This window comes from Cebidichthys violaceus, unplaced genomic scaffold, assembly GCF_023349555.1.
Source record: "Cebidichthys violaceus isolate CVI_PGR_0920_01 unplaced genomic scaffold, fCebVio1.0.p SCAF_5, whole genome shotgun sequence".
Lineage (NCBI taxonomy): Eukaryota > Metazoa > Chordata > Actinopteri > Perciformes > Stichaeidae > Cebidichthys > Cebidichthys violaceus.
Window position 1 is genome coordinate 10,668,208 of NW_027176705.1, and position 16,304 is coordinate 10,684,511.

At 42.4% G+C, this 16,304-nt stretch overlaps 2 protein-coding genes across 2 annotated transcripts; one reads left to right on the forward strand and one right to left on the reverse strand.

Annotated features, from left to right (window-relative positions):
• Positions 1-836: 836 nt before the first annotated feature.
• On the forward strand, positions 837-9,274 carry eif4g2a (eukaryotic translation initiation factor 4, gamma 2a). The gene is made up of 19 exons (XM_068731116.1): positions 837-938; positions 1,920-2,045; positions 2,187-2,289; positions 2,918-3,046; positions 3,148-3,214; positions 3,317-3,468; positions 3,628-3,738; positions 3,832-4,014; positions 4,145-4,286; positions 4,396-4,559; positions 4,664-4,771; positions 4,922-5,032; positions 5,113-5,217; positions 5,806-6,021; positions 6,110-6,368; positions 6,511-6,715; positions 6,846-7,054; positions 7,138-7,259; positions 7,497-9,274. Exons 6-19 carry the CDS (start codon positions 3,385-3,387, stop codon positions 7,560-7,562), a joined length of 2,085 nt encoding a protein of 694 aa, XP_068587217.1. The 5' UTR covers positions 837-938; positions 1,920-2,045; positions 2,187-2,289; positions 2,918-3,046; positions 3,148-3,214; positions 3,317-3,384; the 3' UTR covers positions 7,563-9,274.
• ctr9 (CTR9 homolog, Paf1/RNA polymerase II complex component) lies at positions 9,272-16,046 on the reverse strand. The gene is made up of 23 exons (XM_068731115.1): positions 15,904-16,046; positions 15,116-15,214; positions 14,761-15,000; positions 14,559-14,676; positions 14,384-14,473; positions 14,028-14,284; positions 13,817-13,924; positions 13,494-13,730; positions 13,174-13,392; positions 12,831-13,014; positions 12,663-12,751; positions 12,387-12,572; positions 12,166-12,253; positions 11,934-12,082; positions 11,726-11,842; positions 11,484-11,629; positions 11,327-11,398; positions 11,045-11,180; positions 10,796-10,939; positions 10,555-10,700; positions 10,385-10,475; positions 10,172-10,284; positions 9,272-10,094 (listed from the first exon to the last, which is right to left on the reverse strand). The coding sequence occupies exons 1-23, from the start codon at positions 15,946-15,948 to the stop codon at positions 9,590-9,592; spliced, it is 3,579 nt and encodes a 1,192-aa protein (XP_068587216.1). The 5' UTR covers positions 15,949-16,046; the 3' UTR covers positions 9,272-9,589.
• Between the last annotated feature and the right edge of the window lie 258 nt (positions 16,047-16,304).

Genomic DNA, 16,304 nt, shown 5'->3' on the forward strand with positions numbered 1-16,304 from the left:
TAAGAAAAACTCGAGTGTTTTCTCGAATAGTTTTGCCTAACGTTAGCTTATTAGCCGTTAGCATACCGGCGGCCTGCTGAACAAAACCTCTCAAGATGTCGCTGTGTGTGGACATCCGGTGTCTGAACAAAGACCTCGTAAAAACAGCTGATGGGCTCTTCTTTTCGCTCTATTTTAAAGTCATTTTACAACTAAATCCATGACGATGTCGTTGTATAATAGAAAATACGGACAAATTACCTTGGTTTTAACGCCCTGTTTTGGCTTTTTTTTGGTGAATGTTGTAATTACGTGACATGAGGATGAACCACGTAATGTTAGCAGCTGATTACATTGAGTAACGCATTGATACTTATTTTGCCATTTTATTTAATAATACAATTAAATTGACCAGACAAAATGAACCTAACGTTAATTGACATGAATAATTCCAACGAGGCACGTGTTATCCTGGTTTCCCCTCTTCCTGTAGCGGTGCCATCAGTCATTACGGGTTAGGTTATATAAGGTAAACCCGGGTAACTTGCGTTATATAAGGTTCACCCGGGTAACTTGGGTCAACGTTAGGTTATATAGGGTAAACCCGGTTAATTTAGGTTATGGTGGATTATGGTTACGTAGTGTTATAGCATAATTTAGCCACACTATCGCTAAATTAAGATGGTAACGTTACAGATCCAGTTTCACATTATCTTATACGGACAAAGATGAGGCTGAAATCCACTAAATGCTTAATACATTTGCTTGAAGACTTTGTAACGTGTTTGTTTTGCGTTTTACACCCATTAGCTGTGCGCTAATGTGTTCCTTTTGTATCCGTCTCTACTTCCAGGTCGCTCTTTCCTTCCCTTTCCCGGAACATTATTCTTTTCAGATATACTTTGTCAAGCCGCCAAAGTGGAGAGTGTCGTTGCGTCAGGGGGTCCTTCTCGTTTCAGGTATTGAACATTACCCCATTACACTTGGCCTATTTATACTGCTGAACCCCCAAACAGCTTAAACAAAGGATTAGGCTCACATCTTATGTTAAGTTAAAACCTTTTTTCCTTTTTTTGTTATCGCAGTGTAGGGGGAGGAGGTGGGGGTGCACCTCAGCACTATCCCAAGACTGTCGGCAACAGGTGATTTTCCAAAGTTTCCTTTCTCATGGAACACCTAGTCATTAATCTTTATTACATATTAAATCCATATCCATCTCCTATAGGCTTGAATTACACTCCCTCATATTTATTGTTTTCAACACGTATGGGGAATAGGGATGTCTCGAAGTGCCTTCTTTAGATACTGAATATATTAGTATGTGGCTCGACACCACTCATGGTTTCCAGTTATGAGGATAAAATGCATATCATACAGGTTTACTTTGACCGTCTACCACGCATTGATTTAGGTTGATTTGGTGTTATCAATATTTTAGCACCCGATGGAAGCGTGTGTTCTACAGGGGTGTTATTGTATTTTTTTTTTTCAGTTGGCCAATTGGTTAACTTTGCATATTTTCAACTGGATTTGTATTGTTGCAGTATGAACAATTTTCACCGTACCTCGATGTCACTGTATACCGCAAAATTACGCGTTTTGTGACAGCCGGCGGACCCTGGGATGGTCCGCCGGCACAAATGAGTTTGGAGCTTGGGTAACGCAGGGGGGAGCCTAACATCATTTTGCACACAACGTACCACACACTGCAATGACGCAAAGGCAGTTGAAAATGGGCCGCATAGTATTTAAACGTATACAAAAACATGTTGAGTTGTGTTCGCAGTTGTGCATCTGTATCTTGAATCACATTTTAGTGGCATTGCTTTCAGATATAACAGGACCTTTGTCTCACCCACAATATATCATGGCTAGACACCTGTGGTAAGGAGTCAGGTTTTCCTGATGTCTGTATTGACTTTGTTTTGTGTCCATTGCAGCGGGTTCCTGGGGAAAACCCCAGGTTCTGGCGTTCAGAGATGGGTACCTTCTCGAAGCACTAGACGAGATGCCAACTCCTCCAACGAGAAAGGGCAAAATGATGCAACGTTTAGGAAAGTGAGAGGGTAAGTTTCTAATTTTAAATCCACATTTATTCCAGGTACAGAGATTGTATTAATTCTTGGAGTATTTCAATTGTAAGCTTGGACCTTAATACCTAATGTGAAGTCTTTTCAACTAATGTCCATCCTCATTTCTTTTTTTAGCATACTTAATAAGCTGACCCCAGAGAAGTTTGACAAACTATGCCTGGAGCTCCTCAATGTGGGTGTGGAGTCAAAACATGTCTTAAAAGGAACCATCTTGTTGGTGGGTATTCTCTTGGTTGTACTTGTGTAATGTTTCTATAACCCATTAAAGTGGTCACCTAAAGTCATTTGAGAGGCAGCTTAGCAGTGTGTCAAGTTGTTCTAGTCATAAATAGGAAATCAAAAATATTTTAAATTTAAACTTTCCAATGCTCACTTGAGTTTAGAAATTTTTGTAGTTGATACCATTTGTAACCCAGATTTGGTGCTGAATTGAACAAGTTTCTTTTTTACCACCTAAATCCCTCCAAACGGCCACATTTAGTCACCAAGACCTCAAGGAACACCATAGAAAAATCCATGCTGTGATTTGGTACCTAAAATATTTGCCATTTGGAGATATCGGCAAGAATTGCATTTATTTATGTTGGCAGTAAACAGGTGCACTGTCTATTCAAAGGAGCTAGTAATGCACCTTTCCTTAACACTCAGAGAATAAGAAGCGCTCTTATCAAGACGGCCACTTAAATACTTCTGGGTCATTTCACTCAGTTAGAACCTTCCTGAGCAAAGAGGACTATTGGACCGCAGCTGTGGTCTGCTACAGCCTCTTAACTCTTAAAGACAGTAATGTTGGTTAGGGTTGTGTCTTAGCTGGTTCATTTTAAATTTGAATTTCTTTATTTTAGATTGTTGACAAAGCCCTCGAAGAGCCAAAGTATAGCCAGTTATACGCTCAACTATGTCTACGCTTGGCAGAGGATGCACCAAACTTTGAAGACCCAACAGAAAATCAAGCAACAAATAAGCAGAATACTGTAAGTTTTTGTAACGATGAGATTTGCCCAGGAATATAGCTGATGCGCTGCTTTACTACTCTATGGCGCTGTCTGGATTTTGAACAATTTCTGTTTTACAGACCTTCAGAAGGCTTCTGATTTCCAAGCTTCAAGATGAATTTGAGAACCGCACCAGAAATGTTGAACGTAAGTGATTTTAACAATTGATACAAATAACGGTTACTAAATAGGCAGGTCTAGTTAGAGTTGTTCCTTGTATTCAACTGTCTTACCTCTCCCGCCCTGTAGTCTTTGACAAAAATGACGATCCACTCACTTCGGAGGAGGAGGAGCAGCGTGGTATTGCAAAGCTCAAGATGCTGGGCAACATCAAATTCATCGGGGAACTTGGCAAACTCAACCTTATCCACGAATCTATCCTCCATAAGTGCATCAAAACAGTAAGTTCTGTTGAATTACTTTTAATTGGTTGGGTGTAATCGTGAACCTTATTTGGAATAACTTGAGTAATCCAAAACTTGGATGACACTAAACTGTTGATGTGACTTTGATGGTAAAGAAATTACAGTTCTTTGTATTCAGTGTTCTTTCTTTTAAAGCTTTTGGAGAAGAAGAAGAGAGTCCAACTTAAGGACGTGGGTGAAGATTTGGAATGCCTCTGTCAGATAATGAGAACAGTGGGACCTAAACTTGATCATGAAAAGGCTAGGGTGAGTATCTAAAAAAAAAAAAAAAAACATAACAATAATGCTCTTGTCTTAAAATGTCTGAGTCCTTATATAACAAATACCTTCTCCTTTCAGTCCTTGATGGATCAGTACTTTAGCCGCATGCAATGCTTGACGAACAGCAAGGAACTGCCGGCTAGGATTCGTTTCCTGCTGCAGAATACAGTGGAGCAGCGAGAAAACAACTGGGCTGCTCGCAAAGCGTATAGTGACAATGGACCAAAGACGATCAACCAAGTTCGTCAGGATGCAGTAAAGGTTAGCTATAAACTGTCTGTCTGTCTGTCCATTTCTCGTGGACAATGTAAAAAGAATTGCGTTACCGAGCTAGTACTCGTAGTTTGCCCGCATCCTCCGATTCTGACTGGATTCCCTCTGTGCTTTGCAGGATTTAGGTTGTTTCTTTCCACCTTCAAACGATGGCATGAGGAACGAATTCTTCATGGAAAACTCCTCCTTCCTGCCAACAAGGATCAAGTTTGACAGAGAAACTCTTGGTGGGCTGGCTGATATGTTTGGACAAATGCCTGGTATGTCAGAGCTTTTATTCCCTCAGGAGATAAGAGAATTAGGGCGTCATTAATAGGGATTGATGCTTTTTTGGACATGTGTTAATGTTTGCTTTCTTGTTCTGTGTAGGAAGTGGCATTGGTACAGGTCCAGGGGTCATTCAGGACCACTACTCTCCTACCATGGGACGTCATCGCACAAACCCCCTCTACAACGGCCACATTGGAAATGGCAACGGTTCACACCAGCCTCAATTTGAAGGGGGAAGCAAACCGTATATAAAACCAAACCAGGTACATGCATCACATCTACACTGCAATTATTCAGTACTTTATAATAGTATTTGGGGAGGGAGTCGGCATTCCTCACACTAACGCTGTGAAATCTATTTTTAAAGGGGCAGGGTTCACCTGTTTTCAACCACAAACAGAATCACGCTGTGCAGATGCAGTCGAAGGATATGGCTCCACGATTCGTCAAGAAGGGGAAGGTCAATGCTGATGAGGTACATTGATACACTGAGATTATGTTTGATTGTTTTGATTTGAAGTTCAAATGGCACCCAGTCGTCGGGGTGCCATTTATATGGATCCTAATGTTTCAGCTGGATTAATTTAGTCATATTTTGTGACACTCGCTGTCTTTGCCCCTCTAGATAAGTCTGAGGCCAGCGCAGTCCTTCATCTTAAGTAAAAAACAAATCCCTAAGCTGCAGCCACAGATGACCATGATTCCTTCAAGTGCCCAAGGTTCTGCACTCGGACAGGTAACATTTCTACATTTCAAATCAAATGTGGTAATCACAGGTTCCAGAGAACATGCATTTATTTGGATTTATTTGTTTAGTCTCCACAGCTTGGCCTGAAAATCAATCCTCCTCCAATTCAGGAAAAACCTGCAAAGTCTACCAAAAAGGCTCCTCCTACAAAGGAAGAGTTGCGTAAAATGACCGTAAGTTAAACTCTCTGCTTTCTTCATGCACAATATACTATGGCCAGCATAATGTAGCTCACAGTCCTTTGGGGGTGGATATGGCAAATGTATAAAATCAATATTTTTATCAGGTAGGAACAGTTTTATGCTGTCACACTAAAGTCTGTTTGTTTTATCAGTAACAATCTGAAATCCACATCAAACCATGTAGCATTTAAAAGGCTATTTATTTATTTTTTAATAGTGAACACTGCGCCTACAGTTCTTCACTTTCAGCAATTTTCAGAAAGCATCACCATTATCGAGCTCGGCTAAAAAGACAATCGACACAGTGTTTGTAGCTGGTTCCGACGTTATCGTCACTTCACCCGTCTCTCCTCCGCTCCATGTCAAATTTGCCATGTCTCCATGGCAAATTTAATGCATTTTGGGGAATTTTTAATATAGCAGGGGAAACACTGGAGCCGTAGAACTGCAACTGATGGAACGTGCCATCGTAGCTCGATACTAACGAGCTCTCTGTAAAGGCAGACCAGGGAGTCATTTAAGTCCTTCACAATCTAATGTAGTCATATCTCACAACCCTACCGTCCTTTTCTTTTTTAGGAGACGTTGGCGGCAGATTACCTGAACAACAAGAACATCGATGAGGCAGTGAATGCTGTGAGGGAGATGAAAGCTCCAAAGCACTTTTTGTCTGAGATGCTGAACATGATCGTGGTCTATTCACTTGATCGTTCAGATGAAGATAAGGAGCATGCAAGCACCCTGGTCCTTGCTCTCTGCACAGAGGGTCTTGCCACGGGTGAAAATCTAATGCAGGTCAGTATTGAGGATATACAAAACTCATGTTTTTACTATCTGAATATCACCGTTACTCGGCTCTAACTACTCAGTTTTTATTTAATAGGCCTTTTTGAGTGTTCTGGACCAGTGTCCCAAGATCGAGGAAGAAGTACCACTGGTGAAGTCCTACCTGGCTCAGTTTGCTGCACGCGCCATCATCACTGACCTGGTCAGCATCGCAGATCTGGCCCACCCGCTGGAGAATGGTGCACATTTCCCACTATTCCTGCTCTGCCTGCAGCAGATGGTCAAACTGAAGGACCGTGAGTGGCTGGCTGACATGTTCCAGCAGAGCAAGGTCAACATGCAGAAGATGCTACCTGGTATGTCCAAACCCACTCCGACCGCATGTTGGATATATGTCATTGTTAGTCTCTTGCATATGTTTTCAATGATGCAGTACAAAGGAAATGGATGTCTTTTGCTGTTGGTGATGTCTTTTGCTTTTCTTTTCTTTCTCTATAGAAATTGACCAAAACAAGGACAGGATGCTGGAGATTCTGGATGGCAAAGGTCTCAGCTTTTTGTTTCCACTGATGAAACTGGAGAAAGAGCTGCTGAAGCAGATCAAAGTAGATCCCTCTCCACAGTCGATCTACAAGTGGATCAAAGACAACATCTCTCCTAAACTCCACACCGACAAAGGCTTTGTCAACATCCTCATGACCAGGTACAGCAGTGCACAATGCCCAACTCTGCTGATCAAACTACTTTTATCAGCCATTGATTAGTTTGTTAATCTAACCCCAAACAATATATTTTGCACTTTAAGTTGACAATATATTTGTCTTGTCCGCCAGCTTCTTGCAGTACATTGCTTATGAGATCAACCCTGACGATGACGAAGAGCAGCTTTCAGCGCCCAGTAAGGAGCAGCTGGATGAGGAGAAGCAGCAGCTGCTGGCTTTCAAGCCAGTGATGCAGAAGTTCCTACACGATCACATTGAGCTGCAAGTCGGTGCGCTGTATGCCCTGCAGGTTCACTGCAATACCAAGGGTTTCCCCAAAGGTAATTACACTTAAGTGTAGAAACTCAGGCCCAAGTCAGAAGGTATTAAACGTTGATGCTCAATGATTCCTCTCCTCTTCCAGGTATGTTGCTGCGCTACTTTGTTAATTTTTATGACATGGAAATAATCGAAGAAGAAGCCTTCCTTTCATGGAAAGAAGATGTCACCCAAGAATATCCAGGGAAAGGAAAAGCATTATTTCAGGTAACATAATGTACTTTGCGAACAAGTATTTTTGTATGTGGGGTTTTGTTTTTTTTGTTGTTGTTTTTTCAAAATTGGTGAAGGAATCAAGATGTAGATAATCAGAAACTTGAATATTATTATGATCACTTACACAGGAAAATGATTAACCAGGTTCCATGTAAATGTCCCAATAAGACTCACGCCTAGTGTAACGCTGTGTGTGTGTCTAATGGAGATATTGTGTTTATGGTGCAGGTGAACCAGTGGCTGACCTGGCTGGAGACTGCTGAAGAAGAGGAGTCCGAGGATGAAGATTACTGAGGAACAGGCCAAAGCCATGTGTTATCAGGATGCAATGAATACTTTTTTTTTTTTTTTTTTTTTTTTTTTTTTTTTTTTTTTTACTTATCTCCATATGCCCTTCCCAGTCTCAACCCTAACTCCTTCCCTTTCTCCTTGTTAATGAATATTTTCCAACCACTGTTACAATTCATTCCACTATGAAATGTTTTGCCAGATCAAGCCAGCATCACCACCATTATATTCATATTGTATTTATGCTTTCCTTTCTTTCCATCTTATCCAAGTTGATGTCCTGCAGCAGAGGTTTTATACATTTCAATCTTGGGTTCCGTTTTCTTTAACAGTAGGCAGTATTTTCCAGGAAACTGTACCAGCACCAACACCTGACCCATTGTATCACCTTTTACATCTGGTAGGAGTCACCAAGTGCTGCCATAACTATTTACTTAAAAACTGTTTACAAAAAGAGAAGAATCTCTACACACTGCAAAGAGACTTTTCTCATTGTTATATCTTCATTTGTTAAATCAGTTTTTAGATGGCCGTTGCTTAACATCATGAGTCGTTGCAATAGTAAGATACAATTTCCTTGATTTGTAGAAACCATCCTGAGTTGCGGTTTTGGGCTGCCATAATTATAATGGTTTTGTGTGCTTGAAAGCAGGCTTTTTTTTTTTTTTTTTTTTTTTTTTTTTCTAAATTCATAACTATCTAGATTTGGATAATGGTCTTTTTTTGATTTGCACAGTGATTTCAATTACCCACATTTAGTTAAATGAATCGAGAGCTTTTTTTATGTACAAATCTTTTGTGCTGTTAGGAATGAGTCTGTGTGGCCTTTTAATTTATCAATTCATATGGATATACCTCTTATGTATCTCGGACTATACTTGAATGTCTCGGTTTTATCATTGAGACAGCCAAAGCTTAGTTTCCTGTGCAACAGTTGTTCACCACCATGTGTGGAAATTTTACGTCGGTTTGCCATATTTGTCGAGTTTTTAAATGGTCTTTTTAATCTTCATGAAATTACAAAGAATGTACTGTATGTGTACACTTTTCCTTCTTTTGGGGTGTCACTGTAATGTTAAGTGCAAGAAGTTCAGTGTACAACTACAGATCAACCTTGAATAAAGTTTAACAGTTCGATTCATTGTCCTGAAGACTTATTTTCCCTTAAATTTTTGTAGTTTTGACTTGTCTTAAACTTAAGGTTACATTGTGTGAATATTCACCTGCTTTTATATTTTGTGTGCTAAGATGTTTTTGTTCATGTTAACAATTTGGAACAAATCAATTCTTGGTTACCCCGGTTCAAATCCACTGTTTGGACATTCTCCCATTATTGCCGTGTTTCTTCCGGTGTCCAAACACATGCTAGGGTTAATTGTTGGCCTGGTGACCTGTGTGGGTCTCTTCCCTTTGGCCCATGTAAAAGCTCCTCCCTGAATAGAAGTGGTTACAGATTTCTGTCACTGCAGAACATCAGTATGAACTGATTAGTGATTAGCACAACTAATTTTAGAGTCAAACCTTGATTAGTTGTACTAACTTTAGTCATGTTTAGTTTGTACATGCACATTTTATGGTATTTCACCTGCAGCTTACCAGTACTCAGTTTCAACTTTGTGATTTTTGCTATTAAAGTAATGTTTCTTTAATGGAATGTCACTTTCTCTATTGGGTCTGTTGGTCTGATACAGAAGCAGAAATAAACTATTCACATCTTACACTTTGTTTTCTTTTTTTATTTGACATTTTGTTGAAGCATCTTCCCATTTAGGGTCTCTCATCTGACCAGCTTTGATAGAAAATAGATGTTTGAACCTTTTAGTTTACTTCAAACCATTTCATCTGTCTTAAACAAAAAAATCTGTGAAAAGACATTTCCAGTAATGCACAAGAACACTGAGCTAACAAAAAAAACTACTGTTTTAGGCTAATTCCCAGATATCGCACAGACAGAAATCCCTGCTTTAATACAAAATAAAAATGCAGACGTAGAGCGTTTTCTCAGCATTACATGGGAATAGTCTGAGGAAGAATTAATCGCTATCATTGTTGGAAGCTCCTTGTTCAGAGCCATTGTCAGAGCGGCGTGGGGAGCCTTCGTTGTCAGAGCGGCGTGGGGAGCCTTCGTTGTCAGAGCGGCGTGGGGAGCCCTCGTTGTCAGAGCGGCGTGGGGAGCCCTCGTTGTCAGAGCGGCGTGGGGAGCCCTCGTTGTCAGAGCGGCGTGGGGAGCCCACGTCTGAACCCGCATCTGATCCCCGGTCGGATGCTGCGGCGGGCGAACCAGGCCGGGACTCATCTGATCCGGACCGACTCTTCTTGCTCTCGTTGTCCGACTGCTCCGAGTCAGACTGCCGCTGCACCCTCCTCTTCTTCACTGGACGGTCACTGCCAGAGTCATCGTCGTCTGAGCCTGCAGAGCGTCGAGGGCTGCCCGCCTCACTGCCAGAGCGGTTCCTTCCTCCATCCGACTCACTGTCTGACGCAATCCGCTTCCTGTGGCTGCCCTCATCAGATCCTGAACCGCTGTCTCTTTGTTGTCTGTGTGGGAGAAAGTGCACTCGTCAATGTTCTGATGTTCTAAGTGTAAAGTCTCATTTAAACTTTAATGCGCTTACTTGTCTTCGGCTATTTTCAGGCCATCCTCATCTGAAGAGGACTCAGAAGAGGAGATGATAGCCTTAGACTTGATCTTTCCTTTGAGAGATGGTGGCAGACGCTCAGGCTGTGGCTAAAAATGAGAAAAAGATGTCAACATTTATAGAAAACCAGACCAAAAAAAATTCTCTAGAACAATAACAAAAGAACAGGACAAAGAAAATTCAAAGGACCTTATCAATCCTCTTGCGTTCTTTAGGTTTACGCTGCTTCTTGGGTCGTGATCCTCCTTCCTCGTCATCACTGTCATCTCCTCTGGCAGGTCTGTAATGCAAGACAAAATTGGCTGAGTATCTTATGTGCCTCGTTCAGTAGTCCGAATAAATGTCGGTAACAGACTCACTTCCTCCTCTTCTTGCGTGACTTCTCTCCATCCGCACCCTCATCCTGTTCGCTGCCACTGCCGCCCCTTCTCTTCTTCTTCTTCTTCAGTGGCAGGTCCTCATCAGAGTCGTCGTTGACAAACTCATCCATGTCTCCTTTCTTACGCTTAGAGAATTAAAATTTAAAAAAAAAAAAGTATGTTATCTACACTGCATTCTGTGCAAGTTGGTCTGCTGATGAGTTTGTTGTCAGACACTCACGCGTCCACCGCTCTTCTTCTTTTCTTTGGCCATTTCCTTTGATCCCTCTGCGAAGGTAAGCAGGCCCTTGGTCTTCTCCACGTACAAAGCTCTCTGCTCCAGGAGCTTCTTCTGTTCCTCCACCTCTTTGTTCCGCTTATCCGTCTAGCAGGGTTTGGGGATGAAAAGCCAACCAATTAATAAGAAGTGTAGCTCAAAATGTAGACACCTAGTCATGATCAGTAACTACCAAAAAGCTTCCATTAGTACCTGTTCTTTCATCATCTGTTGACGCAGCATGTCCCTCTCCTGCTCTTGTTTGGCCCGAAGCTCCTTCTCCTCCTCATCCTGCTTTCTGGCTCTCGCCACATGGTACTGAGCCTGACTCAGCAGGTCAGAGCACTGCCTGCAATCCCACAACACATCCACCAAAGTATTAGGTTTGAAAAAAAAAGAAAAAAAGAATTTAATGTCTCTGAAGCTTAAACATTTGAGGTAAAAAAAAAAAAAAAAAAAAAAGAGCTGTGATGAAAATAATAGATTCAGACTGACCTGGCCTCAGAAGCAGCCAGAGCGAGGTCAAACCTCATCTTGTCTCCAGCCTTGCTGAGGTAGCTGAAATACCTGTGGGAGGAGGTGATACAATTTGTGGGATTAGGGCAGCCGGAGGGTCAGACTGGGAGGAGGAAGTAGAAATCAAGCGTCATACCTGTGAGCCAGTTCAAGCTCTTTGACAGCGCTGAGCACAGCCTTCAAGTTGCTTTTCTCATCTTTCAGCACAAGAGTGGCCAGTCTCTGCAGCACCAGCGCCACGTTGAACATCAGCACCGTGTCACTGGGCGCCACGTGACGGGCCTAGTCCGAAAAACACATCAGAAAAGACAAAGCTAGACTCCCCTCATATTGTAGCAGAAGACAAAAGCCTTTCATTGTTTTTTTTCTTCATGTTACCTTCAGCAGCATCTGCTTGCACTCTTGGAGTTTGCCACATTTGAAGAGCGCCCTTGCAAGGTACAGCAGCACCTCAGTGTTCTGGTATTTGTAAAATTTCTTCAGGCAGTTCTCGTACTGTAGAGCAGAACACAATACTCAACTGTCAGGACAGAAACATGAACAAAGACAATCATTTCTTAGAAGTCATCACAAGTGAGGCCATTACCATCTGCACAGCGCTGATGTACTGCTTCTGTTCGACGTAGATGTGAGCCAGATTCAGCCAGACGTCACTGATGTCTGCTGTGGCCTCCCTCACCTGCGCAAACACGTCGCGAGCCTCTCTGAAGAAGCCCTTATGGGCCAGGACGGCACCTGAACACAAGGCATTTATGTGAAATACTTCATACATAGAAAGTAGAACTATTAAAAAGTAAAATAAATAAAACTCAACGGACCGATGCCATTGGCAGCGTAGAGGTTCTTGGAGTCATTTCGCAGGACTTGTTTGTATATCGCCAGGGCTCGGTCCTGGTGTCTCTTTTCCTGTCAAGACAAAAAAAATAACACACTTACTTCATTTGAAGACTTATGTAATATTTCCCATCACTTATTCAACTTCAGAGAATATCTACAAGAGCTCCATCACACAATAAGTGAGGCGATTACTGAACTGCACCTTTTCCCGGTCTCTTGTGGGCTGGTGCAGAGTCTGCAGCCACACGTTACCCAGAGCCAGCATGGAGTACGTGTCGTTTTGTGTGGACGGCTGCTTCAGAATACGCTCAAACTTCTTTTGACCCGGTCCCCATTCCTGTTTGGCCAAGTGAAGGTTCCCTATCAGGGACCAGGCATCCGGGTGGTCCTGCACCAAAAAGAACAAACATCAGATAATGTTGAAGACAGGTTGACAGCTTCTGAATTTATTGTATTCACACTACAGGTGACAAAGTACCTGATTAATCTGCAGGGCCTCTTTGAACCAATCGGAGGCTTCGTAGAAATTTCCTTTGTCGCGAGCCATCGCTCCAAGACGCAGATAACCTGTTGACCAAAAGTGAGTCTTCACAGAGTACTTCTTGTTCTCCCTTATTTTAAAAATGGTATAATGTTGCATGCTTACAGTCCACATAGTTAGGATGCTCTCTCAGGATGTTTTTGTAGAGTTTCTCAGCTTCGTGGAATTCACACATCGCCTCGTACAGGCGGGCCAGATTGTAGGATGTGGTGACAGAAATGGCGTTGTAGTAATGCTCGTCGTGCTCTCCTTCAGCTTTGGCCCGCTCGAGAGACGCAAGAAAGTATTTCTGTAGGAGAGAAGACATGATTGTGTATTAAAAAAATTACTTTAAATACCCCAATGAAAGAGACATATCAATGTATTGTATATCCAATGACTTCCCAGGTGAATGCAGCTATTTTAGGGTGTTCTGTTTATACATGCTGTCATGTATATTGATAGCTACCTTGGCCTCTCCAAGGTTGCCCAGTCTGAAGTGAAGAGCCCCGAGGTTGTTGAGGATCTCGGGGGGAACGTCAGCCTGCACCTTCTCCTGCAGGATGCGGGTGGCTGTGCCGTATGCAGACAGCGCTCCTTGAATATCAGTCTGCTCCAGAATCTGAGCCAGCTCGATCCAGGCCTCCACATCATCTGGGTACTGCTCCGTTACCTTCTTCAAATGGCCCTAAAGAACAAAGACAGTGACGTGTTAAGATACTAGTGTAGACAGAGTAGTAAACGTCTTAATAAGCCATAGGATTTCAATTATCTGTACACGACACGTACTTTGGCAATGTCTCTCTTTTCCTGATCGTCAGATGTAGCATAGAGAGACCCCAGAATTTTCATCGTTTCGTAGTTGTTGGGGTAGGCCTTCAAAACCTTTTCGAAGCACTGTGCCGCATTCTCTTTGTCCCTGCGATACACGTACATCTGCCCCAGGCCGAAGAAGGGCAACACAAAGGTGGACGAGGCAAACTGAGTGGCCTGGTAGTAATACTGAAACGCCTGGTCGTAGTCCTCCTGAGGAGAATAAAAGAGACATCAGAGATGGAAATTGATAACTAAATGAATATAGTAACTTGCCTCGCGATCAGTTCGGATCTTACCTGCACGTGAAATGAGCGAGCTAACTGGTAGCAGCTCTCAGCCTGCATGGCCTCAACCTCTGTGTTGTGGAAAGCGTGGAGGGCCAGATGCTGCACTTTACTGTAATCCTGATTTTTAAAAAAAACAGAAAACACACAGGTAACAGTTAAATGACAGACACTTGTTTAGAAATGTGCAAGTATTTCAGTGACACACTAGACCAGTCACTACCTTTTTGAAGAAAAAGTGGTTGGCCAGGTGGTTGAGCACCATGGGGTTGCTGGGGTCGATGGTGTACGCCCGCGACAGGAGCTGCACTCCGTTCTTGATGGAATCGGCCTCCTTGCTGTTGAGCTCTAAAACCGCCAAACCAACAAGAGCTCCCACACATTTGGAATTAAGCTCCAGGGCTCGGCCAAACGCCAAACGGGCCTTCTCTAGTTTGCTGAGCTTGACAAAACAGTGGCCCATCCCCAGCCTTACCTCCGCTGGAATGAGACACAAGAACAAGACAGGAGATGAGGAATAATCTGCAACACGTATTTTACAGGGTTCTGTTTCGAGGAGGATGCAGGTAACGCGTTTACCTGGGCAGCCGGGGTTTGTACGGAGAGCCTTTTTGTAGTATGCCAGTGCTCCTCTGTAATCCTTTTTATTGAAGGAGATGCAAGCCTTACCTGTTGAACAACCACGTGATTATTAGTAGTAGTAAATCAATCACAGTGGTCAAGATTGATGTCTTATTTGTAATAATGATCTTGCCAAGCAAAGCAGGGATGTTGTTGGTGGACTGATTGAGGACAAAGTGGAACTGAGCGTCAGCCTGGTCCATCTTGTCTCCTTCCAGCAGACAGAAACAGGCTCGTCCCAACAAATGGTTCTGAGTGAGCCAAGAGCATGTTAAATTCACTTGCAGAATTAGTGGAGAAATAGCGGTTTTCACTCATCATCAATTCTTTCTTACCTGATCATACATGATGATCTTGTCTGCCATTGTATAGAGCAGCGTGGCCTGCGTGATGAGCTCTTTCTTGGCATCTTTGTTTTTCTCTTTCCGTGCTTGCTGAACATAGTAAGCTGCCAACGTGTCTAGACAGGTCATCTGGTCTTTCTCGTGGTCTCTGTAGTCGAGGTTTCCATCAATACGAGCTGCTTCCAACAGCTTGACAAAATCCTCTGTTTTGCCCTGCTTGTAGTACTCCAACTGAAAAATGACAGAGAGCACACACTGTTACAGCTGATGGGATGAAGTGAACTTTTACATCTGGATTATGTTCAAGTCATCCATCAAGGTAACGATAATGCAACCACCGACTCACCGCCAAAGCGATCCATATGTGCAGCTGTGTGTGTTCCTGCTTCAGGATACTGATGACCTCGTCTCCTTCCGGCAGCTGGTCAAAGTCGAGCTCGATAACCTGCAAGATACAATGTATGAATCAAGTCATTGAGTCTGACACAACTCTTAATCTAGGCATCATTTAAAACATGAATGCCAATGAAACGATGCATACTGTGAGAAGATATCAAGAGTTTTAACAATATAATCATACTGTGGTAGCTATCAATGCAGTATTAGGCTAATGATGGGGATCAATGCTGTATGTCATTGTTGGACGTTGACATGACTTTTGCATCACATGGTAAAGTTGTTTTGTACGATACTTAATTCACTGAATTAGCCCAAAACTGTCTGTTTTTTTTAAATGTTCTTATGATAACATATGGAAACTAATTTAAAATAAATTTAAGATACTGTAACAGTTGGATTGTAGATTGCTTCATTAGGGCAATGACAGAAAGCATCACAATAACCGAGCATCTGAACCCGCTCTCATATTTCTGCAGACAGTAACGTGAGTAACGTTTCCTAACTAAACGTTACTTCTGTACTCGCTGCTCCAAACATAACTGACGTTTGCGTTTCGGGTCGACTTGCAAATACCTAAACATCTCACGCTGACATTACTCTGCATTAAACACTGAAAGAAACACCATAGCTGATGCTCGTTAACGTTAGCATTAACGGCTAGCAGCACAGCGAGGAAACGTAACGTTAATTGTAAGTCAAACAAACATTAAAATGCACATATTATACGAGTTTTACCTCATCCGTGTCCCGTAAAGGGATCTCGATAGAGCCCCGAGACATCTTGACTGAGGAAAAGTCCACTTTGAGTTAGATGTATTAAAAAAATACGAGATATCCACCCGTTGTCTGTTGGTAGCTACTTCATGCTTCCTACAGGAAACAAACATACGGCAAGTGCAACGGAAACTGTGTCCGGGCGGGTTGATGGAAATCCAGAAATTGTTCCTCCTGGAGGTGAACACACGTGTTTCTTTGATGGAAACACGGTTAAAACAGTAGTGGCCGTACTAACAAACACATAATTGCATTAAATTCATTCTGCATCTTAAGGAATAATTTTAGTTGGTTTTCAGTAAGCCTGATGGGATGTGGTAACAATTTGCGCACAAATTGAATTCAACATGTGCCTTAGCTGC